Source organism: Rhinopithecus bieti, unplaced genomic scaffold (genome assembly GCF_001698545.2).
Source record: "Rhinopithecus bieti isolate Rb0 unplaced genomic scaffold, ASM169854v2 scaffold_18644, whole genome shotgun sequence".
Lineage (NCBI taxonomy): Eukaryota > Metazoa > Chordata > Mammalia > Primates > Cercopithecidae > Rhinopithecus > Rhinopithecus bieti.
The window spans coordinates 77116-103920 of record NW_016809656.1 but is presented as its reverse complement, the minus strand read 5'-3'; the positions used below and the strand labels follow the sequence as shown (position 1 = coordinate 103920).

Genomic DNA, 26805 nt, shown 5'->3' with positions numbered 1-26805 from the left:
CTCCACTTTATTTACTTCGTATAATTTTATCACTCCATCATGTATATTTTTAAGAAAAATGTGTAAGCAAAGAAATTGACTTTTTTATTTTCTATGACAATTACAAATGGAATAAAACATAATTTGTATAAATATTGATACTTATTAAAATTAATAAAATTTTATTAAAAGTGCATTTATTAATGAAGTGATGATTCTCTTTCCCCAATTATTCTATGTATCAGCAAATGGGTATTACTCATTGCTGAAATAAAGCTGGGTTTTTGCATTAATTCTATTCTTATTTTTTAATCTTTATAGATGAAAATATTGAGAACGTTTGTTCATATATGTGGAAGTACATGGAATTTGAAGAAATTTTGTTTCAGTATTCTTTTAACAATGTAACTTAATTATTTAAACTCCTTGCTTATTTTTCAAAACTCACACTGTAGAGTTTATCTTCAACAATTATTTTAATGATTTATAATCTGACAAATTAATTAGTTCCTCCTTCAATTTTGTTAAAAGCAAAAAATAGAGAATTGCTATTAAGAAAAGGATGTCTTGTGTAGTGTCATCCACTATCTCAACTACAATATTTGTAATGATCTCTTTGTACCCAGGAACTTTTTACACACTGGGGCAATACTTGTAGGATTCAGGAAGAGGGAGAGGGATGCCTGTATATTGCCAGGTAGGACACAGCAATCATTAAATGGAGGTAATAAAGGAGACTGCAGGTGGCGAACAGATCAGTTTTAAGAAAGAGGTCAGAAGGAAGTTAAAGATCCAAAAACTGTTTTAAAACTACTCATGTCTACATGCCCCTCAGATACCTCACATCTACCCTTAAAGGCATAATACATTGTACCCCAGGAGGATAGGCACCCTGGTTTGAAGGCCTCTGATGCATACACAGGAAGGTTAATCAAATGAAAGATGAAATAAAACCAAAAAGACAGAAGGAAATTTGCTTAATAAAGGATCACTATATAACGCAGCATCAGATTTAGCTCAGTGTTCTAGTCTTATTCTATACACATATCACTTTAAACCCCTTTGTGTCTTCTCCCCTCTCCCTCATTCTAGAAAAAAATGATTTCAGTTTAGCAGCTACCGAGAAGAAGCTTTTGGATATGTTCTGTCTGAGGAGAGGATCTTCTAGGAGTCTGAGTCCTGATGGGATCAAGCAAAGATATCCCAATTCATGGGAGAGCCTCTCACCAGCATTCCTCATCTTTGTCCTTTCCCATAAAGTATTATGAAGATTGAGTAGGTGTGAGTCTTGGTAATAGGTGTGTTTTTTCTCTTTTAATTAGGGCTTTTTCCTTCCTGGGTCACACAAAGAAAACATATTTCTATGCTCCCTCTTCTCAGTGTCAGAAACTCTACTGTAATTGTGTGACGAAGAAAGTGGAGGTCTGGGACGAGGGAAAGGCTGGATTTTGAGTGGTCTCAGGGGGACTAAGAGGGTCTTTGAAGAGGACATAGTAGCCAAAGGATTAAAAACTAGAACTGGTTGAGGAAAAGGAAATACACCTAACTTATTCTGTGGCATTAGAGTTTTATAAGTGGAATGATAAAAAATCATCTGACTTGAGTCACAAACACTCGGTTGGTTGCCTTATAAGACTGCTTTCCCTAGAGCCTGGAGGCCTGTATATTTGATGGATTAACTAGAATAAAGAACTAGGTCTGACATGAAGAGACTACTTACCCAAGGGATGACATAATTAATAAGCATATTTAAAAGTATTTAATTGAGGGGGTCAAGAGTATGATACCAATTGAAGCCATAACTGTCATTTTATACCTATTAAATTAGCAAAAGACAAAAAATAATGTTAGTGCCCCATGCTGTGAAGGATATGATGAGGCCAGGTGCAATGGCTCACACCTGTAATCCTAGCACTTTGGGAGGCGAAGGCGGGTGGATCACTTGAGGTCAGGAGTTCTAGACCAGCCTGGCCAACATGCCAAAACCCCATTTCTACTAAAAATATAAAAATTAGCCAGGTGTGGTGGCGGAAGCCTGTAATTTCAACTACTCAGGAGGCTGAGGCAGGAGAATCACTTGAACCTGGGAGGCAGAGGTTGCAGTGAGCCAAGATCGTGCCACTGCATTCCAGCTTCAGCCTGGGCGAAAGAGTGAGACCCCGTCTTGGAAAAAAAAAAAAAGGGATATGATGAAATGCAAATATTTGTATTTTGCAGGTGGGAGTATACATATTGGTAAACTCCCCTAGAAATTCATCTGAAGAACTATAAAGATATTTCATGTGCGTTACTCAATTATTCAATTCCAGAAAAATTACAATTTTCTTGGTAAAGGAAAAAATGACATGTGTGAAAACATTTATTGCTGTTACTTATCTTAGTGGAAACTTGAAAATAAATGTTCAGAAACAAAGGAGATAATTCTTTTCCTTTAATTCAAATCAATAATATGGAGTGATTAAAAATACCATTATGGTGTCTGTGAAGCAATGTGAGAAATGCTTAAGTGAAGAAAATACAAAATGGTTTCTATGCTATGATTTTAAACATGAAAAAATCATGTAGTTTCATGAATAATGATTAGACGTGAACCTGGAAAAACAAAAGCCTTGAGTTTCTAGGTATTTTTTTCCGCATAAAAATCCATTATTGCTATTGTTATTTGTATCATAAATTATCTAGACCAAATCGGACTTGCCATTTAGAATTCTTTCCAAATAAGAATCTGGTCAAAGCTCTCCACCTTATCACTCCATTCTTCCTGTCATTCTAGAAGCATGGCCTCTTGATAACATGGACGTTTTTCTCAGTCAAGCTTTATTGTGAACCAGTGCACACTGAAGCTCAGTTAACTGTTCCAAATAATGTAAGCAACATTTTAAAACCTTTTATAGGCTTATTGTTTTCTTTAGAAAATACAAAATGAACCAAAAATGTTCTATTAGGCTACATACATGGATACAAATTCAAAGAATAAGGTAAAGTAGTGGGAAAATCAGTTGGTCCAATTTTTCATCATGAAGAAAACCTTCGTAATTCTTGATCCAATATTTATTTCCAGACCCCGGATGTTTTTGAAATGTCTTAGAGAAAATGTGGTACATAAGATGTAGTGAATCTTAAGGCTTTGATTGAACTCCTAACTTCTGAACTCTGGAAATACATACCTGACTTTATCAATAGCCTGTCTCTTGTAAAAGAAAACATCTAGGCAGATGAACATTTCTGTGGAAAAGCCAGCGAGAGAGAATGCTTCACTTGAAACACTACAGTTTCCACATCTCACTTGGACCTCTGTCAGACCAAAAGCTCAGTGAGGAGGCCTCAGTTGCCTCATCTGCGAAATGAGGAAATTAGATTAGCAGCTAGTCTGCAGACATTTTTTAAAACAGTCCACATGGTATATTAACTTGGAAAATTCAGAGAAAAGCCTGGATTTCTTGCTTTTTTTGAAAAAAATCAGAAAATCTGGCCACATAAGGTTCAAGTTATAACAAGAGAAGGCTGTGGGCACGGTGGCTCATGCCTATAATCCCAGAACTTTTGGAGGCCAAAGCCGGAGGATCATTTGAGGCCAGGAGTTTGAGTCCAGCCTGGGCAAATAGAGAGACCCAATCTCTACCGAAAACAAACAAACAAACAAACAAACAAACAAAAACATTAGCCAGGTGTAGTGGCACACGCCTGTTGTCCCAGCTACTTGGGAGGTTGAGGTGGGAGGACCACTTGAGCACAGGTGTTTGAGGTTATAGTGAACTATGATTGCACCACTGCACTCCAGCCAGGGCAACAGAACAAGACCTTGTTTCAGAAAAAAAAAAAAAGTTAAAAATTAAAAAACAAACAAAAACAAGAGAAGGCTGAACCTGACCAGCCATTTTCCCTCAGAGGAGCATATACCTTGTAGTTGTAGTCTCTGCCACTGTCTTCTGTCTTGCTTGCGGTAGCATTGGATTTGCCATGCTTGAGAACCTACTGGCTTTTACATTAGGTTCAGGGTAATGTTTAACAAGTGATTCTAGGAAGAAAAGCCCCAGTTTATAATGTTTTATTTCCATGGTGTAAATATTTCCACCATGGCTGATTTCAGGCTACCAACATGCATGGCAGAGATGTGCCTAGCACATAGCGTAGCATAGGATAGGATAGGATAGGATAGGATAGGATAGGATAGGATAGGATAGGATAGGATAGGATAGGATAGGATAAATGGTATAGTATGGTATATTGTTGTATTTCTACCATACAGTTACAATAGACCTAAATAACCTCAAGAGCAACAGATGATAATAAAATGTGGAGAAATCATTAGGAAGTGGTGAGTTTTAAGTATTTGCTACCTTTGTCTTAGAAATTATTTAATTTAATTGCAGGCTTATATAATTTAATTTTTAATAATGTGTGCTTTTAACAGCCAGCTGATAAATTTCCTGAAAACGATTGGCTGTATTATCCAGTACTCTGCTGATAATATTCAAGGCCAGAGTCAATACGTTGCTCTTATAGTATTTTTAGCCCCCAACCTAGCACTTGCACGTAAATGTCACTCAATATAATTGTTGAAAGAATGAATAAATATTCAATGAGTCTATTTGCTTAATCTTCTTTGCATTATCCAGGAGCAAAACTTCTTCTCTAGGTAAAAGGGGAATATTTTCCACCTGCCAAACTTACTTTATTCACGTCTCTCCCTACTTTGATTTTAAGAAACAAAAGGTATCTTTGAATAAATATTTTTTAAAGTCTTTAGATTTCGAAAGAAGGGAATCTCTGGATTAAAAATTGAGGTTATATTCTGAAGGAAAACAACTAAAAGCAAAATATTTAAGAGCCTTGTTGTATAAAAACTGGCCCCAAACAATGCATATATAAATCCCCCTTATAATTTTCAAAGATCATGTCTTCCTTTCATGTTCACGCTATTAGTTCTCTTGCATTATAGAAGGGTGGATTATTAATTAATTCATTCATTACTTAATTATTGGCTGATAATCAGGTTGGATGTTGGGCAAAGAACCTCACAGTATCTATTCACATACTAAGGTAGGAAGACTCCTGGGCCCCTTACTCTAAAAAATGACTGTATACAGTAATTACTGTATTTTGGTCTAACGCCCTAAAATCTGCATGACAAAGTGCTTGAGTGACAGCTCAGAAATTGGCTGGCTGTATTACCCTGCTCACTCAGGGGAAATGCCTGGGTTTCATTCTAAGTGGCTACTTCTGGACCAGGTGATGGTTTATGCAATCTCCAGTGCCCTAGAGGGTTTTTCTTTGAAGAACAAAAGAAGCAGATATAAATTTTAATGAATCCCATTCTGGCTTGTGACTCAAAGGAGCACTTCATTTAGGATAGAGAGAAGTGACAACAAATATGATTTGCCCCACATGGCCGAAATCCTGGCGTTTCCTATGCGGGAAGTCTGCTTTTGTGTAGGCTCTAAAATTCTTGTTTTCCTTTACATAGGATCTAAAAATGAGGCATTTAACATCAGAAAAATTTCTACCTCACCACAAAGAACCAATGTTCTTCTCTTGTTCTTTAAATGTCACCTAAAAAATACACATGGTAGATTTTTTCTGTAGCAACTCTGCCACTAATAGTGGGCTGGTGTGATGAATTAGCTACTATAATCATCTCTCCTCCTCATCTAAACATCCACCAGACTGTACAAGTCTACTCTTTGGATGAGAGATAATATTTTAAGCATTTAAGTCCATTAATTTTTAAAATTAGATAAAACATACTATAAAATGTAATAAGCTACCTGAAAAAAAAAAATAGAGTCTGGTGGTATACTTTTACATTTCCCAAATATTTCCTTAGCTAATTGCTATGAAGAAGACTGGGAAAGTGGTTAAATGGAACAAGACTTCATATCGTCTCAGGTCTGGGTCTGGGAGCAGAAGCGTGGAAGGAAAGTGTGAGAGGTGGTCCCTGATTTTTAATCGCAGAGCAGGAATCAGTAATCAAGCAACACACCTCTTCTGGTTTTGGTCATTAAACCTGAGACTTCAGAAGATATTTATTAAAATTTTATGTTCTCTTTCCTGATCTTACAGTGAATGCGTAATACATATTCAGGATGTGAGGGCAATCTAGCTTAAACATCTGTCACCCTATTGGCTGCCAGGATTGACCAGATGATACTCTTCATTCTGCAATTTCTCCTGTTGGGTCTTTTTGGAAATACGGTGCTTGGTGAAAAGGGAAGACTTTCTCAAAGACGTTATTTGATTATTAAAGGTATATGGGTATTAGGGGGACAAATCATTGCAGTATGCCTGGGGCTGAAGGGATTCCGGGCATTTTTAGTACTAAAACCTATAAAGCCCTAGGCAAGTTGGTGTACAAACAGGTCACTCTCACAGACAGCTATCTCCCTTACTAGCACATCCAAACATCCTCCTGATTATTGATGGGAAGATAATAATGATCGTGTGTTGATATTCAGGATTTGTCAAACGTATGAAGATTATTCTTGAAAGATAAATGGCTTTAATGCCTTTTGATAATATTTCATCAATCCATGAAACTATATACATGACAAGTACTTGACATTAAAAGAAGTTGGTGCTTAGACTAATTTCTATTCAAAATACATGTGAGGAAACATTAAACAAGTATTTAATGTATCAGTAATAAATGTATTACTAATTGAGGAAATACATTCCCTGAAAGAGGATCATTATATGAACCCTTTAACCGTTTTCTCCGTAAATAAGCATAAATAAATTTACAAATGTCAGCAAATTCCAAGATCTTGCTCTTTCAGATGTCAAACAGAGGTGACTGATGATGATGCATGAGTGCTATCTCCAGAGACAGACATGGTTACAAAGATGTGCTACCATTAAAGATATGTTTCTAAGTTTCCTGTAGGACTGAGGCAACTGGTGAGAGAAACTGGGCAGTAATTCCATGGACTGCACTATGAGCATCTTACCAGGTTTGTTTCATTGAAGACGAGCACCGCTGGTGTGTCATCTTGATGTGAGAAGCAGCACAAACATTTGGTATCAATGTGATCCAGATGTAGGTGAAGGAGACCAACTGGAAAGCCAGGATCATCTCTTCCAAAAAAAGACAAAAAGGATGCAAGTGGATACAGTCAATACTGTGATCACGATTTCTTCTTCATGTGTCTTTAAAAAAATAAACAGCATGCCAGGGAAAATGTATTGGGGGGGAAAAAGACATTGTCTTCAATGCTGTACTTCGTTTCAGTAGATGAAATTGATTCACATGGCTTGCAGGCAGATATCTATCTGAATCTTCAGCAATATGAGGAAAACAAAGCAGATTTTTAAAATTTTCAGTTTACATCCTTTGGTCCCCTTTTCCAGGGAAGGTTTTTAGTGTGATGCTCAATCCATACTCAATAAACCCTCAGCTGCAGTCCTAGGCAAACAAAGAAGTGAGGTTAAGCATTAATCCTCTTAATCCATTGCAATATCATTTAAATATACTTAGTGACTCAGCAAAATAATATGCTTATTGAGAAAAAAAGATGATTAATTTAATCTTAATTACACATTTGAAGACCTTTTCCATTATCCTACGGTTCCTTTTAATCCAGAAAGAAATCTTTTCCTCACCAAATGCATACAGACGGCCTTAGCACAAACACAAAATATAATTATCTTTTTTAAGATAAATAATCGTATTTTAAGAAGATGGCTTATCTCATTGATAACAAAAGTGGTTTAATTTAAGGTTTATTAAATAGCAAGCAACCCAGTTAATAAAAATGAACTTAATCCTTGTCAGTGTGCAAAGCACACATTGTCACCATTAAATTACAGCCACATACTCTCCTAAAGGTGCTTTGTATACTTAGAGAAAATATTAGGAAAATATTTCTACTTCACGTATGCAAAGTACCAATGAATGGTCATGTCGTTGAAATTAATCTTCTTCAACTGGAATACCACAAGGTGAGCAACACAGTAACAGCTGACCATTTTACTAGAACTTAGAAAGAAAGCCATTTTCTTCCCAGAAACATAGTGTTGTGAGAGAAATTCTTAAATTTCCTCAAATCGATCTATGTCCTTGACACTTTGTGTTCTGTGTAACTGCTTAATCATATTTATTTCTTTTGGTTTGGGTTATGTCTTCTTTTAGTCCATGGATTAAAACCTTCTCCTATGTTTCTTAAGCGTGTCTTTCCTCTTTAAAATATATTTTTAATATAAAATATTACAAATATACAGAATGATGTAATAAATCCTTGCTTCTCTTCTTAGGCTGCATTTAGTGTTTATATGCAATTATACTATTATTGTACATGTATGTATCTATAAATAATGTACAAACTTTTGCATGTTTTAAAACTTTATGTAAATGGTGTCATATTCTACTTTTGCTACTAAAAGCTACTTTTTCTTTCAACATTATGCTCAGGGATTTATTATGTTGATAAATGTGCCTCTAGTCAATTCATTTTAACTGCTATATGGTATTTCAGTATGGATACATAGCATTGCATTTATTCATATTTTTGTTGATGGGCATTGTTTCTTATGTTTCTATTACAAACAATCCTGCAATAAATTTCTATAAATATTTTCTTGTACACACGTGTAAGTGTTTCTTTAGGTAAATACCTAGAAGTAAAATGGCTAAGCTGAATAATTTTCACACCTTCAAATTTACTGGACACAATCATATTGCTCATCAACTTGCTTATAGCAATTTACTTCTCCACTAGCAGTGAATGAGAGTTCTTATTTCTTAAAATATTTTTTAACATTGGTATTATCAGACTTTTCAATATTACCTAATTCAATGGGTATTGTAATTTTAATTTCTGTAATGTTTAGAAACGTTGAAGCATTTTCTTTGGTATTTTTGAGCCAGTAAGCCTTCTTTGAAGAGCCAATGGAAGAAATGTAAGAAAAGTTGCTCATCTTAAACTACTGTCACTTTGGTTGTTGCAAGACTGCACTGTGGTCAAAGTTCGTTTGAGTACGTTCCACCTCAGTGCTCTTATGAGATCCAGGGCACCAACCCCTTAGTCCTAGCACTCTCTATTACCTGGTCCCCTCTTCATTTAGGAAAAGCAATATCTACGCTAACATTTCCCAAAGTACTTGGCTACACTGAAGATGTTTTGTGAGAAACTGTTCTGTACTAAATGAGTTTGGGAAACATTATACATTTTATTACTCTGTTAGGGGTCACGCTCTTACCCCAGGGCCTTTGGACTGGTTGTCACCCTTGCCTGACATATTGTTCATCTGGATATCTGTATGGCTAACTCCCTTAACAAACGCAAATATCTGAGAAAATATCATCTATTGAGTGAAGTATACCCTGACCACTCCTTTTTAAAAATGCCATATTCTTTCTTTCCTCCTACAACCTGCATTAGCAATCTACCTTTCATCCTGTTCAGCATGTCTTATATAATTTATGTTATGTTTATTGTTTACAATCTGTCTAATCCTGCTAGAATGTAAGCTCTGCAAGGAAGTGATCTTTGTTTTGTTCCCTGAGGCCTCCCAAACACTTATAACTGTCTTTGAAGTATAGTTGGTATTAGTAAATATTTCTTAAATAATGAATGTTAACACAATCAAGGCTTTAGTTGAAAAAAAAAAAAAAGGCCTGTTTAGTTCTGCTGAATTCTGTGTCTCTGAAACTTATTTGATCTCAGATCCCATTTTAAAACAAAACCAAGATACTTACATTCTTCCAAAATAGTTCTCCTCCATGACAGCCAGTTTGGGAGATTCTCATTTACAGGTAAATCAGTGCTTTGCACATTCTCCTTACCAAAATTCTGTGTCCCATCATCTTGAGACAACCTTTGATGACTGCTAAACTTTGACGTTCACAATGAAATATTGGTAGCTGATAAAGAATAAGCAATATTTAAGAGGAGACTTCATGAAGTGGTCTTTGACCTGAAGGAATGCAGCACTAGAGTAGAAGTTATTCTCTTTACAGGACTCAGTGAAGCTATTTGGGGCACGTATTTTTCGGAAATATCTGTCAGATCATATACGTCCTCACTGTCACTTAAATTATGTTAGGATGCCCTCCTTCTGCACTGCAGGGATGAATCATGAGAATCTGTCCGGCCTCTTCATTGAATAATCTTTGCTAGACTATCTATATCACTATAAACATTAAGGAAGAAATACAAAGTTTATTTTTGATGATGAATTTTAAGTGGGAAATGGTCTGCATAAAAATAAAAATAAGGCAATAGCTTAGCCTGGAGAGAGTTGGCTTAGAGAAAGTCCAAGTGTTTTAGTTCAGTTGCAAGAAGGCATCTGTCTCTGTTGATGCTGAGTTAGCTCCTTAACCTTATTCCTTTAGAGCTTTTCTTTGCAAGCTCAGTAAGCTTCTTAAGGAAAAAAAAATCAGAAAAGCACATCTGTCAAAACTAGAAAGTGGTAAGTAACTACCAGGAAACGAAATGAATCACAGGGTCACTGGAGAATTTCGTAACAATTTAAGCTCTCCCTTGCATAAATTGCCTCCTGTTCACTCTTCATCCACTCTGATTATGTCAGTCGGCCAGTTTTTATCTGTTTGGCAGGGACATAAAGAGAAAATTTGGAAATGATGGCTGTGTCGCCAATCTGGGGATATGTAGCCATTGTTTTGCCTACAAAGAGAAAACAAAAGAAAAGTAAGGTCTTATTTAGACTGGATCTGACAACAACAACAAATTCCAAGCTTCCAGAAATTTCCCAGTGTGTCGGCAGGATGTCATCTAGGCAAAATATCTTGAGTTGCAAATTGTAGAGTCATAAAATCTTGATTGAGTCATAAAATCTCGATTGGGAAAGACTTTTGGAAATCATTTAGACTACACTTAATGCCTCTCCTGCTCTATTTTATGCTGAGGAAGCTAGGACTAGAGAGGTTAAGTGATCATAATTTAGTTTTCTTAGTTACAGTCATGTGCTGCATAACGACGTTTTGGTGAGTGATGGACCACATATATGACTGTGGTTATCCAATAAGTTAAGGTTAATTTACTCTGGAAGAAAGAAAAATATTTTGTATAAATTTAGTGTAGCCTAAGTGTACAGTTGAGAGTAGTGTACACTCATGCCCTGGGCTTTCACATTCACTCACCCAGAACAACTTTCAGTCCTGTGAACTCCATTCATGGTAAGTGCCTGATACAGTTAATATTTTATGCTGCATTTTAACTGAACCTTTTCTATTTTGTCTATGTTTATATATTTTTAGATACACAAATATGTACCATTGTGTTACAATTGCCTATAGTATTTGGTATAATAACGTGCTGTACAGGTTTATAGCCACACTCATATAGCATACGTGTGCAGTAGGCTAGACCATAGAGGTTGGTGTAAGTATACAGTTGTTTGCACAACAAGGAAATCACCTAACAACGCATTTCTCTGAGTTTGTCCCCGTCATCAAATTGTGCATAACTGTTTTGCTTTGATGCATTGGAAATATAACTGGCCATGCCTAGAGCAGCCAGTAGGGGGCATTTGCTATCCTTCCAAAAAACCTTGCTCTCGCTCAGAAACCCTGTTTTCTCTCCGGTTCCAGAATTACCAGACAACCAGTAGATCATCGTTTTTCCATACCCAGTAGACCGTCGTTCGCCCCACGACCCTTGTTTCATTTTCTTATCACATCCTTCCTGGCATCCAAAATCAGCTGATAGGAGTGAGGACACTGAAGAATCTGTTTTACAGGCCCGCAGATGACACTAAAGCAAAGCTGTCTACATCATCATGTAATAGCGCAAAATCACCACTAGATGGAAGCACAGGATACAAATTCTCATCCAAATTACACTATTGTCTCGAATTTGCCTCTTTATGGGAGGAAAATCTTGTGTGGTATTGTGTGGTATTGGTAAATGCAAATTATTCAGCATTTGTAGTGAATAATTTTCACTTACCAATATTGGCAGAATGAACTGAAAAGATTAATGATGTAATATCAAATGATTCAGAGAAAACACCCACATACCCCGTTATTGAGAAAAATGCAACTATTTACCTTGAATAATTGACTAATGGGGTTTATTGGTTTCTCTGCTTGAACACAAATTTATTTTAAGATTTCACTTTTTACCTACACCTAAGAACCGCATTTTATTTGTGGGAACTCTAAGGGACGGAAGTGAACATTGTAGAAAAATAAGCTTTCTATTAGAATGAAGTACCTGTTATGAGTAAAGTTTCTAAAGGACACTGAATAAAGCACTAGGGCACGTGGCTCTGGGACTGGATGTGGTATTTACTGTATGATTTTGAAAAAGCTTCTTAAACTTCCTGGATTTCCATTTCCTCTTCTGTATTCATTAAGCACATGTATGTAGGTGACTTTTGAGATCCCCGAGGAAGCAATAAAACACAGTGGTTAAGAAGAGACAACAGTGATCATCTTTATTGGGATATTTGGTGTCAGATTTTGTGGGTACAAGCATCTACTTTTCCATTTACTAGTTGTCTGAACTTTGAAAATGACCTAAGATTTTTCGTTGAGTCAGTTACTTTATATATAATTAAGAGGAATAATGCTAGGGCAGATCTTTTAAGATTAAAGTCGGAATTCATGAGACTGTATATTTAGCACAATGTTTGGTACATTGAAAATACCATAATTGACAAAATTAATATCAGTTATCAATCTCATTCACCTCTATTAATGTAGTATGATCTTCCAATGTTATGAGTTTCATTAAGATTACCAGCAAGGTCCCTGTTTTCCAGGATTGAAATTTTGAGTCATCTTTAATTGCTCCCTTTCAAAATCTTTTCTTTGTTTTTTGCTTCAGAACTTCTTCTGCATTTTCCTTCCCTTTATATTTCCATTGCCACTAGACCTTTTAGTCTCTAATATTAATATATCTCCCTGGGCTCCAGTGCTGCCACTGCTATGCATGCACCTAATTTCTGGGCCCTGGTACCATTGAGAAATGTGCCCATCCCCTGGATGCCCAGTCTCAGATGAGACTCCATCTGTGGGAGAAATGGAGAGCAGAAAGGCCCAAGCAACTATTGCTTCTGCCATGGAAACCCACAAATTTTGCCATCAAGTGCCCCCATAGTATTTGCTGACACTGACCTCAGCTGATGCAGCTGCCAGAAGTCCATACCAATGCACCTTCTTAGAGTAGAAGCTGCTGCACCCCATCTGACCAGCACACTTGTACCCACCTGTGGTGAATATCTTTCCCAACTGAGGCCTATCTGTAAGGTCTGGAAGAGGTGTCTCCTCCTTCAGATACACAGACATCAAAGCAAGACTACAAAGGACTGGAAAAATCAAGAAAACATGATACCGCTAAAGGAACACAAAAAAAATCCACTAATGAATCCCTAAGAAATGAAGATCTGCAAACTTCCTGACAAGGAATTAAAAATAATTGTTTTAAAGAAGCTCAGTAAGCTACAAAATAACAAATTAATAGCTCAGTGAAATCAGGAAAATAATATATTTAAAAAATGAGAAGTTGAACAAAGAGATGAAAATCATTAAAAAGAACCCAAGAGCAATTTGGGAGCTAAAGAATACAGTGAGTGGAATGAAAAATGCAAAAGAGAGTTTCAACAACAGACAGTTAAGCAGAAGAATCTGCAAATTCAAAGAGATATCATTTAAAATTATCCAGTCAGAGAAGAAAAGAGAAAAACAATGAAAAAAGGTGAAGAAAGCCTATGGGATTTACGGAATACCATCCAGTAAACCAATAAATGCATTATGGAATTTTAAGGCAAACAGAGAGAAAAAGGGAGCAGAAAGCTAATTTAAAAAATAATGACTAAGACCTTCCTAATTTAGGGAAGATTTGGAAATTGTGAATCCAACTTCAAGAATTCCATATGTTTCCAAATAGGTTCAACTTAAAAGAGAGCATAGTGAGATACACTGTAATAAAATTGTCAGAAGTTAAGGACAAAGAGGCTTTTAAGGGAAGCAACTCATCCTATATAAAGAAAGCCCTGTGATATCACTAGTGGATTTCTCAGTAGAAACCTTGCAGGCCCGGAGAGAGTGAGATGACATACTCATGGTACTGAAAGAAAAAAAAAACCATACTGGTAACCAGAAATACCATTCTCAGAAAAATTATTCTGTAAAAATGAAGGAGAGATAAAATCTTTCCTTGAGAAAAAAGTGAGAGAATGTATCACCATTAAACCTGCCATATAAGAAATACTAATGGGCATTCTTAATTAAAATGAAAACACATACATACAACCAATGAAGACTAAATCTGAAAATTATAAAGCACTGATGAAGGAAATTAAAGAAGACACAGATAAATGAAAAGACATCCTATGACCTTGAATGGGAAGAATTTATATTGTTAAAATGTCCATATTTTCCAAAGGATGCTACAGATTCAATGCAATCCCTAACGAAATCTCAGTGGCATTCTTTACAGAAATAGAAAAACATTTTAAAATTCATATGAATCTACCAAAGGCCCCAAAGCTATCCTGAGCAAGAACAAAGCTGGAGGCATCACACTTCCTGATTTCAAAATATACTACAAAGCTATAAGACAGTATATTACTGACATAAAACAGACATATTCACCAACGGAACAGAACAGAGAGCCAGAAATAGATCCACACACATATGATTAACTGATCTTCCACAGGGTGACACAAACACATAATGGGGAATGAACGGTCTGTTCAATGAATAGTGTTGGAAAAACTGGATATCCACATACAAAAGAATGAAATTAGACCCTTATCACACAGCACACACAAAATAAACTCAAATGGCCAAGGATTTGAATATTTAAACATAAGACCACAAACCATAAAGCTCTTAGAAGAAAATGTAGGGGAAAATCTTGACATTGGTCTTGGCAAATATTTTTGTATATGACCCCAAAGGCAAAGGCAACAAAAGCAAAAATGGGCAAGTGGGATTGCATCAAACTAAAACCCTCTGTACAGTGAAGAAAACAATCAACAGAGTAAAAAGGCAACCTACTGAATGGGAGGAAATATTTTCAAACTATATATATGATAAGGTTGGAGGTTAATGTTCAAAATATGTGGGGAACTCATACGACTCAGTAACAACAGAACAAATAACCCAGTCAACAGCCAATTATCCTCAATCAAATAGGGAATTACCCTGCCAACCCAAATAACTCAATTTAAAAACTGGGCCAAGGATTTGAATAGATATTTCTCATAAGAAGCCATACAAATAGCCAACAGGTATAGAAAACAATGCTCAACATCATAATCAGGAAAATGCAAATTAAACCTGAAATGAGATATTACCTCATACTTGTTAGAATAGCCACCCGGTGGCCATTGTGGCATCTGGGTGATAGTTTGCCTCTTCATTCAGTTCTGAAGGTTTAAGATCCAACCCATGCACACACAGATTGGGGGTGATCCAGGAGTTCATAAACAACTTCATGGAGTTGCTTTCCCAGTCTCTTCTCTCTCTGAGATCGCCCTCTAATTTCCCAATTTCCTGGACTCCTCTTTTCTTTCCTGTGACAAGAAAACTGGGACTTTTATTACTCGATGTGCATCTTCATTTGGGGCCAAGTGGCTCAAGGTAACAGGTGTTACCATCTTTTATGGCAGAAAAATAACACTTCTTTAGTATTGTCTAAAGTTAAACTTTGTGCAATGATATACTAAGGGCTGGATTGTGGAATTGATCTCTCTTATATGGTGGCAATAAGGAGGATTCATTATTCATGGGAAATTTCAAAAGAATAATAAAATTGATCAAAAGTAGTCCTGATTTTTATTATCATCAATTTCTAGCAATTTTAAAAGTCAGTAATAAAATACCCTTCCCCAAAAAACTATTTTGTTAGTTTAAGTGTCAAAACATTGCTACACTTCCTATTGAGTATTGCTCATATGCATTGTGTTTTAATTTTGAATGTTTTATTGCATAAACATAATAAACATTACATTCTATTTAGAAGTTTATTCAGAGAACTCCCAGCTTTTACATTTGCTCTAGTCCCATGGGAATTCAGCTATATGAACTCCTTTGAAGAGTAAATCCATAACAGTTTGGAATTATTTTGGTTGCATTTTTGTGTCTCCAATACCATTGGTATGACATATTCCTACATTTTAGGTGTTAGAATAAAAATGATGATAGCACATTGATTAGAGAGGTAAATAGAATTCAAGTTCCTTTGATTTTGTCATTGTATAACCAGAAATGTTATTTGCATTTAAAATTTACAACTGCAAACTAGAATGAAAATTGCAAGGTGTAATGTTTTTGTTTGGCAAGTGTATATTTTAATTCTTCAATCAACTGTAAATGAAACTATTGATGAACCTAGTTACGGCATCTATTGTATATGAGTATATAAAGAAGATACATTTTTGGTAAATCATTGACAAATTTGCAAAAGTGAGACATGAAAACAGAAATTAATATTAATTATCACTGTGACAGATCAAAATGTAAATGTATTAGTTTTCTGTAAAAAATATATAATTAAAGGAATTAATATGTTGCTTTTCATTATACTGCAATTTAAAATTTACTAGCATAATATGAAGTCTAATTAATGAAAATTTTCATTGTTGGCATTCTTTTCCTGATCATTATTTATTTTATTTTGTGATTATTACTGAGGATATTTTTGTGATATACAGGAGATGTTAATAAACTACATCTGTCAGAGAAGCTAGTTACGCTACTGACTCTGTTTACCCCATGAAACAGTAATTACTCTCTCTTAGGTAAAAAACCCAGGGAAATGAGGGCATATGTCCACTGAAAGACAAATTCATACTTGTGTTATTCAAAATAACCAAATACTGGAAACAACCCAAATGCCCATCCTCAGGAGGATGGATAAACTGTGATGTTTTCACAAAATGGACTACTGCCTGATAGTAAATTCATTAAACTAATGGTACCCAATGACATGGATAAATCTCAAAAACATTGCAGAGTCTAATAAGCCAGCCACAAACACCTACTATAAAGTTTCATTTACAAAAACAGGCAACACTGCTATGACAAAAAAATCTACATTTGCAAATGATTTTCTATAAAATAGCTTGATTTACTCTTGGTCGACCTTATCTTCTTATGAATATATTCAGTTCATAGCATTATTTTCTTCTAGATATAGCTAAAAATAAAATTAAAAAAAAAAAAAAAAAAAAAATGAATCTGGTTTCCATTGGCCTCTGAGTAGATAAATGGCTACATGATTCCTCCTATAAAGCAGCCTGATCCACCCGTATGCCCCATAAGACATATTCCTTAAAATATTCTTATGACTATCCCATATACATTTTGCTCTCTTCATCCATCCATTCTTCCGTCCTTGATAGTTTGCATTTACATAAACTTCCACCTTCCTCCTCTCCTGCTTCTTCTATTCTCTTCCTTCCCTCCTTCCTCCTTAATTTCTCAAATATTAATCATTTGTATTTCAGGACATTTTGACCATTCAGATGGGCATTGCTCTATTCTTGTATTATCCAAGTTTTTTTTTTTTTGGTCCTCACATTCATGTTTATCTTCTTCAGGGCATTCCAGAAAGGCATGCTATACTTTGCACAACTCTAAAATTATCTGAAAAATACTATTTTTTCAGACTCTTCTGATGCCTAGGACTTCTCGTTCTCTCTGTCCTCCAGAGACTTCAAATTCTAGAAGACTGATTAAAACCTGAAATGAAGATTGACTTTTATTTATTCAGGACATGAATAACCATTTTTCCAGTAATTTATGTATTTTATTTTTTCTGATTACTAAGAATTATATATTTGCCTAGCTTATTAGTAAATCCAATAAAAAGGCCTAAAATAATTTAGTTGACCTGATAAAATGATGGCTTCCTTTCCTTTCCTTCTCCTTTCCTCCCGTATATTGAGTATAATGTTTCATTGAAAAGAACAATTTGATACATTGTTCCAGCTGTGTCTTGTTTTCTAGCAACATACACCCACATTTAGAACTTAAAAGACAATTTACTTTTGTATCGCATATCTCTTTGGGTTGACATAGCTGTGTAGCATGCTGTTGAAGTCAGGCTTTTCCTGGAGCTATAGTCATCTTAGGGGGCTCCTGCGGTGGAGGTCAAGATGACTCACTCATATGGCTGGCAGTTCAAGGTAGTTATTATCTAGTAGCTCAATTTGGGCTTAGACTAGATTGCCTGTATGTTACCTCTTCACATATCTTGAGTTTCTCAAAGTAAGCAAGTTTGATTCTAAGTGTTAGCATCAAGAGACTCAAACAGAAGTGTAAGACCTCAATGTGGAAATCCCACCAAATAACTTTTGCTGCATTCCACTGGTAAAGCAAGTCATTAAGCTCAGACTAAATTTAAGGGGAAGGGATTTAAACTTCCCCTTTTAATGGGGGAGAGAGAAGGCCACGTTGCTGAGGATCATGTAAGATAGAATATATTGTTGCAGTTCTATCTGGAAAATAAAATCTCTCATGCCTACTATTTTTAAAAATGAAGACCCAGTGAGTTACTTTATGATGATTTAACAGGGCTATTACTTTTCCTAGTAATTATCAGTGATAGTGAGTTGAATAGGTGTGAAACCACACAGCCTAGGACAGGGCCTGGCATATGGTAGGTGCTTAAATAAATACATGCTTGATAAAGGAAACATATAGCCTTAATTGTTTTAAATGCATTGATGTAGGGTTTATGCATATCATAACCTTAGAGTGGGTAAAGAATTTATTTATTTACCAGACACTTAAACATATGTCAGGCACTTGTGAAGAGTTACCCTGTGCACTGAGTACCAGTTTGTCAGTCTGGTGAGATAGAACACTCAATGTACTATAAATTCCACGCTGCTAATTTATTACTTGCAGATAGTTATTAAGGGGCCACAGAAGGGGCCACTGGCTCAGATTCATGATGAGCCAGTCTCCCAAGGCTCAGGAAAACTTCCCAGGCTGGGTGGAGTACTGTCTGTGCATGCCCTACTTGCGCCAGTACTTCTACAGTTGTTTGTGAGACCTACAGCAAGGAAAGGGAGAGAACTAGGTTGGTTCAAAGCCACCTGGAGAACTATCTGGCAATATTTGTATTACGTTAAAATATTATCTCACTTAATCTAACATAATCCAGGTGGGGTGGGTACTAATCTTTAGATTTTGAATTATTCTTTCTTCTTAGTAAGAAAGGCTCACTCATATTTAAATACTACTTCAAGGTTTTTAAATGGTGTTCATCTGAATGATTTTATCCTTTCAACAGCTTTGGGAAGATGGAAGGGAGGCAATGTCACTTTCCTTTACAAGGGAGGCAGCCTAGAGAAGTAGAAAAACACAAGATTTCAAATCCGAAGCCTTGTTATTTTTCCTAAGTCTCAATTTAAGCTAAAAGAGACCACAATAGACTCCAGTAAAATGCTAGTGCTAAAAGACAAAAAAAAAAAAAAAAAAAAGTGGTGGGCTTGGTTCTAATTAACTGGGGGACTGCCTTAATTTCTTCTGTGTAGAATGGGGACAGATAATATGCATTCTCTGCATGTTGAGCTAGATCAAGTGATTCAATATGTGTGAAAGTATTAATTCCATTACAGAGTGTGTTTCGAAATCACTGTATAAATATGAATTTTTAACATGTTATGAGCAAGTTTAAGGATCTGAGTTCCCAAAGATACATAAACAAACAAAATGTTCAGCACAATGGGACGAATCCCTGTCATAAATGCATTGTCACATTTAGCCATGTACACTTAAGAATTTTTCATATATTATCATAATGTGAGAAATGTCAAGAAGAGCTCCAAATACTCTTAAGAAACTAAGACATTTTTACATACATAAATGTTGTTGGAAAGTTAAATGTAAAAATTGCAATAATTATAATCGTTTTTAAAATAAAGATATAATATATTTAAAAATAGCTCAGGGATGTAAGAAAACGTTATTATCTATTAAAATTCTTTCTATAGGAGGATGAAGGCTCAAAAAGTAGCATGCCTAAAATCAATGTTTCATATGTAAGGAATAATTGACAATTAAGGATAAAAAAAATTCTTACAAAGAAATGTGAGAAACAGGAATCATAGATCAGATAGAATTGGAAGCATTGCAACCTCAACTTGCTTATCTCCTCTCAAGCACAGACTCCAGAACCCACAGTCTAGTATATAAGACACATGTAGAACATATTCTTGGCTGCAGGACTAAACTATTCCAATAATCTTTCCTTAATATCATGGCTTAACAATTTGATACACAAAGAGGAAGTTGAAGCTCTGGGGAAACTTGGAGAGCAGCTGTGAACTTTTGGCAAGAGGTCAAGGAAGTCCTAACACAATTTAACATTGCTTCTAAATCTTCTATTTTTCTTTTTATGATCATTTCAACACATTTGCCCATATTTTTTCTCTTTTGTTGTTAAGGATGCAGCTAGAAAATGTAATACAACATTATGATTTAAAGTCTACATTAAAATTGCAATTGTGGGACCGGGCGCGGTAGGCTCTCAAGCCTGTAAATCGCCAGCACTTTGGAGAGGCTGAGCGGCGAGCGGATCACGATAGGTCAGGAGTCCGAGACCTCCGTGGCTCAACATGGAATACTTCGTCTCTACTAAAAAACAAAACTAAAACAAAAAATTAGCTGGGCGTGGTGGCCGGCGCCTGTAGTCCCAGCTACTCGGGAGGCTGGAGGTAGGAGTAATGGGTGAACCCGGAGAGGCGGAGTTGCAGTGAACCCGAGATCGGCGCACTGCACTCCAAGCCTGGGCGACAGTAGTGAGACTCCATCTCAATAAAAAAAAAAAAAGAAAAATAAAAAAATAAATCTACAATGCCATAATTGATTCTGGCAAGGATCATCATCAAATGATGCTAAAAATCTTAGCTAAAATATCGATGGGTCAAATGGTATTTCTGGTTCTAGATCCTTGAGGAATCGCCACACTGTCTTCCACAATGGTTGAACTAGTTTACACCCCCACGTATACCTATGTAATAAACCTGCGCGTTCTGCACATGTATCCCAGAACTTAGAGTAAAATAAAAATACACACACAAAAAAAGAGAAGGTTCTTGAGCTTTGCATTAAAGATGTCTAGTTGAACACATATTTTGTCTGTTCTCTCAAGATAACAACAACAGAAAAGTGTAAACCTACAACGACAAAGAGACTAGGAGGAGAGAGGAGTGTGAGAGGGAGGAAAGAGAAAGAGAAAAAAATGATGGGGACCTGGATATTCTCAAAGTGCCAAAGTATAATGTAATTAACTAATTGCTGTATGTAAGGGACAAACCATAATGTTACAGTAGGAAGATCTGGCGGTTACCGCACTAACCCAGGGATGGGGTTGAGCCTCACTGCTAGTGAGACAGACAGACATTATGTGCTTCCTGATGCAATGCACTGTGAAGGAATGCCATCTTGTATATAGTATATTGTTAAAAAATGTTTAATCAAGCATCTGGATATAATTTTCACTGGGAAAAGAAAAATACAGGGATTAGGAAAACAAGTTAAAGAATGCATGTTAATCCAGAATGGGAAACATTTCACCAGACAATTTTACAATTGGCCCAGTCTCTCCAAAATGTCATTTTCATTAAAAATTAAAAAAGGAAAGGAAGAGGAAAGAAATGAGACTGTTCTGGGTCAAAAGAGTCTTGATAGAGACAACAAATGCAATGTGATTCTGTAAAAGATAAGAAACAAATGGAGAAATTTGAATATATACTAGTTATAAGCTAGTGTTGAGAGAATACTGTTAATTTTGTCAGATGTCAATATGGTACTGTGGTTAGGAAGGAAAATGTCATTTTTGAAAAGATGCAGCCTGGAGTGTTTAGTTATGAAATGTCATGAGTTCTGTTATTTTTATTAAAATGTTAAATGTTTCTATTTAAAACATGCTATACCTATAGTTTTGGGCCTTCTAGAAGATGTGCCTCATTTGCTTAACCTAAATCATTATTTTCTTGTCTCCATGACAACTCGCAGATGGCTTGAGTTGGTTGTAAAAGTTATTTTGTGTACAGAGTTAAATTATGATTGTCAAGAATTTGGTAAATAAACAGCACATATCTCGATTTTCTCACTCAGAATACAATTGTCTTACAAAAGAGCATTGCTGCTTTCCTTGTGAATAATTAAAATAAATAGCAGAAGTGACTGGCTGGGCACAGTGGCTCATGCCTCTAGTCCCAGCACTTTGGGAGGCTGAGACAGGTGGATCAACAGAGGTCAGGAGTTCAAGACCAGCCTGACCAACATGATGAAACGCTGTCTCTGCTAAAAGCACAAAAATTAGCCTTGCGCAGTGGCTCACACCTGTGGTCCTAGCTACTCAGGAGTCTGAGGCAGGGGAATCGCTTGAACTGAGTGAGTCGAGGTTGCAGTGAGCTGAGATTGCGCCACTGCACTCCAGCCTGGGAGACAGAGCGAGACTCCAAGAAATAATTAAAGTTGCCACCATTTAATGATTCCTTACTATCTATCAAGTATAGGGATGAGGGCTTGACATTCATCCTCTCATTTGATTCTTGCAACAACTTTGTAAGTGCACATTATTGACTTTATTTCACAAGTGAGGAAACCAAGATTTAGACATTTTAAGTTATTTGACTAAAGTCTCAGAAGCAAAGCCTCCAAACCTGCCTTTTCCAAAGTCTGTGCTCTTAATCAGCTTTGCTGTTTCTTCCTTCCCCATGTGTATAAACATACACTCCAATTTTAGTGAATATACCCACAGTGAACCTTGATGATGTTAAACATGGTTTCAATTGTTAAAGTAGCCGTCTGATAAATTGCAGTATCTGGCATGGGACATGAACCTCCTTTTTTTTAAAAAAAATATTATGTTGGCTTTTTTTTCACACATTTGCTTTTCCAGATAAATCAGAATTTTCTAGACAAATTACCTCCCTATGATTTTGCATAAAATTATATCCAATGTATGTTTATTTGTGAAAGTTAAGTTTTAATAGATTGAACTTTCCTATTCAGTCAAAATTATGGAATTTTATACATTATGCCACTTACACATGGGAAAATGCTCAACATCACTAATTATTGGGGAAATGCAAATCAAAACTACAATGTGATACCACCTCATTCCTGCTAGAATAGCCAAAATTAAAAAAAAAATAATGAATGTTGGCGTGGATGTAGTGAAAAAAGAACACTTTTACACTGTGGATGGGAATGCAAACTAGTGCAACCACTATGGAAAACAGCATGGAGTTTCCTTAAAAATTAAAAGTAGATCTACCATTTGATCCAGCAATCCCACTACTAGGTATCTACCCAGAGGTAAAGAAACCATTATATGAAAAAGATACTTGCACACACATGTTTATAGTAGCACAATTTGCAGTTGCAAAAATGTTGAACCAGCCCAAATGCCCGTCAATCAACAAGTGGGTAAAGAAAATGTGAGATAGATAGATAGATAGATAGATAGATAGATAGATAGATAGATATAATGGAGTACTACTCAGCCATGGAAAAAGAATGAAAGAATGGCATTTGCAGCAACCTGGAGGGAATTGCAGACTATCATTCTAGGTGAAGTAACTCAGGAATGGAAAACTAAACATTGTATGTTCTCACTCATATGAGAGGCTAAGCTACAAGGACACAAAGGCATAAGAACAATACATTGGACTTTGGAGACTCAGGAGAAAGGGTTGGTGGTGGCAAGGGATAAAAGACTACACATTGGGTACAGGTTACACCGCTTGTGTGACGAGTGAACCAAAATCTCAGAAATCACCACTAAAGAACTGATTCATGTAACCAAACATCAACTGTTGCCCAAAACCAATGGAAATAAAAAAAATTAAAATTAAAATCCTAATTGTTCTATGTATTTTACTGTTGTCAGAACTGTGTTTTTCACCAATCCTGAAACTTTTCCTTGTATTTTCCATTATTGTGCTTTAATTTTGAGTTAACAGATCAGAAGGCTTGAGAAAACGAGTTTCAAGCCAGCACAGACTTGGGAAGTGAAAACTTTAGCTACACTTTTACAGAGATGGTAACTAGTTAACAAAAATAAAAATATGTCCAGTTGTAACAACTACTGGCTGTCCTTGTCATTAAATCTTAAGAGTTGTAAATCTAATACTTGTAAATATTCCCCTGAATGGTTGTATACTTAGGCCTACTGTTTTATAAGTACATAGTTCTTGCTTTAGATCAACAAGGTGGGGATTTGAATATGTAAAACATATTTTATGCTGGGAATTACGCAAAGTTTGTCATTAAAGATAGGCATTGATGATGCAGACATATTTTTTCACCCTGTGTTTCCACAGGACCTCATTTAGTTTCCTTTTCATTTACTTTCCAGGCTTATAAAACTCATGGATACACTTTAGATTGAAGCTTTTTCTGCATTACCTTACCTATGTTTATGTTAGTCATTGCCTATTAATTTGGTTAATCCTTTCTCCTCATTTAATTTGCTATTTAAATAAAATTTATTATTTATTATTTAACTTATCATTTAAGTTGAATCCAGATATTCAAAACACTGGCCATTCTTTCTAGTGTGATGTTTTTGTAATGTTTTATTCCACCTTGACTGTGACAGTCCCATTTGTAATACCAAGATCAGATCATTTTTTGTTCTAGAAAGATAAAAGAATTCCTGAGAGAGTGAGAAAACACACTGTTGAACCCAAAACAAAGTCTCATTTTCTAAGATTTTGGCATAAAACATACCATGTATATTTTAAAACACTTCTGCTCTTAAAACACTTCATTGTTAATACATTCAATTTTAAGGTACTTGTGAGTGGCAGGTTATGGGACTAGTTAGTTGTTGTCTAGAATCTCCTCTATAACCCTCAAGAAATAATATATATTTTTCAAAAATCTTACCATTTTCTCAGTGCACAATGTGCAATTTCTTACATTGATCCATTTATTAACTCATTAGTGATTTTGTGGTTTTCATTGTTTTTATACAAGCTTTTGCTTTTATGATCATCACAGTTTCCTATACCCAAGTCCTCTTTGCCTTACTGAAACAGAATTCTGAGAAAGGCAGAAGCAAAGGCTTCCTCGTGTGCAGTGCCCACCTGCTCTCTGTCTCTTTGTTCTATAGCACTGTCTTCTTCATGTATGGGTGCCCCGGGTCTGGCCCAGATTAGCAGTGGAATAAAATGCATTTTCTGTTCTACATGATTATAATTGCCCTGCAAACTCCTTTATTTACAGTGTAAAAAACAAGAAAGTTTTAGGTACACTGAGAACAATGATAAAGAAATATTTTTGGAGAACACTTTCATAATTTTTTCTATTTCCTCTCTGTTAAAATAAATCATAATAATTGTTTCTGTGTTTTACGTATAGTAGGGACACAATATGTTATTAAGCGAATGAATAAAAAACTTTAGGCTAAATATTCTTGTCTTAGTTATAAGTTATTCTGATCATTAAAATAGTTAATGAGCATTTAAGGACAGACACCACTTACTCGTTTTTGTCGTTAAGTACATACTTAAAGATGAAGTTCAAACTGAAATTATAATACCACATTACTGTTTTTGTAACATGAATAAAACACAAGAGTTCATTCATGTTACAAAGACTTGGTAACATCTTTGTAACATGAGTGAAATTCATGAAATACAGACATACCTATTTTAAAACTTACTTTTGGTTTTTTAAAGGAAGACCCCACCTATAGAAATCCTCCATTTAAAAAAGTATTCATGCACTTCTAAATAATTCTTGAGCAAGACATTCTTCAAACTTTCTCTTTAGTAGATATTGATAATGATATACCAGTATGTAAATAAAAATAATACTGTTAGGCCAAATATGACAACATGTATCCTCTTAAAACATTTAAAACTGAGATTTCCATTTGGTTTAAAAGCAATTTTGGAAAGTAACACTTTTCATTGCCTCCCCTGAAAGATATGTAAATGTAACAACAAAAATACTAAAAGTAATTTAAATTTCTGCAATATAGTTAGAAAATTTCTGAGTTCTCCTAAAACTTTTACTTTTTAATATATTGAGTAGTCCTACTGAGCGCTTCATCCCTGACACACATATTCTATCTGAATAGTGTTTTCTGGCATTAACACCTACCTGAACTAGCAGGTGTGCTTGATCAACTGTCAGTTAAATATATTAAGCTAATTTTTTTTCTTACCTATATTGTGTATGTATTCTATCTGGCCCTTTTGTGAGTAGGCATACTTTGACCTCCTTACTTGTATTACTTAGACTCTTGAGAATACTCTAGTAAAAAGATTTTTCCGTATGCATAACACATTTCTTTTACCTTTTAAAAAAATTGAAAAAATGGCAGTTTGTTGAATAATATAACCCAAAGCTCCAAATGAGGCACACTGGCTTCAGGCATAGTTTGTTAGGATTCAGTTTTTTCAGAACCCATTTCCTCTCATTGCATCTGAGCTGTGCCTTCTGCTGTGTGGACTCCATTCTAAGCTGGTGTACCCTGTAGCTGCAGAATCTCTGCAGAAGTTCCAGTCTCCATCTCTCTACAGTCAACCCCAGTGACAAAGTGTTCTAATTTTATATGCAATTTGCCATACAGCCTGATTAGTCTTGCCTACATAGTGGTCACATGTCTATATATAACCTTTCTCTCTCATTATTACACCCTTATTATTTCAAGAAAAATCCCCACTGATTTGGGTTGAGACCTAGAGACCAGAGTACTACATTCTACATGCTTTTTCAACTAGATTCACGTAGAGCAGGACTGTCATCCTCACACTCCCCTAGAGGAAAACAGCCACAGGCAGTTCTAAAGTTAATGGGGACAATAGTTTTGCAAATATTAAACAACGAAAATGTAATTTCTTATTTTAACTTTTTTTTTTCATAGTTTCTCAGGTGGT

The 26805-nt window shown here is 35.6% G+C and overlaps 1 protein-coding gene across 1 annotated transcript in view; it reads right to left on the bottom strand.

Moving 5' to 3' along the window:
- GABRR3 (gamma-aminobutyric acid type A receptor subunit rho3) overlaps positions 1 to 26805 on the bottom strand; it is a 135256-nt gene that overhangs the window by 43799 nt on the left and 64652 nt on the right. Inside the window, exons 4-5 of the mRNA XM_017889937.1 lie at positions 9674 to 9838; positions 6927 to 7381 (exon numbers count right to left, since the gene is read on the bottom strand). Of these exons, the coding sequence (XP_017745426.1) occupies positions 6927 to 7051 (125 nt within the window). The 5' untranslated portion in view covers positions 7052 to 7381; positions 9674 to 9838. The remainder of the gene's footprint in view (positions 1 to 6926; positions 7382 to 9673; positions 9839 to 26805) is intronic.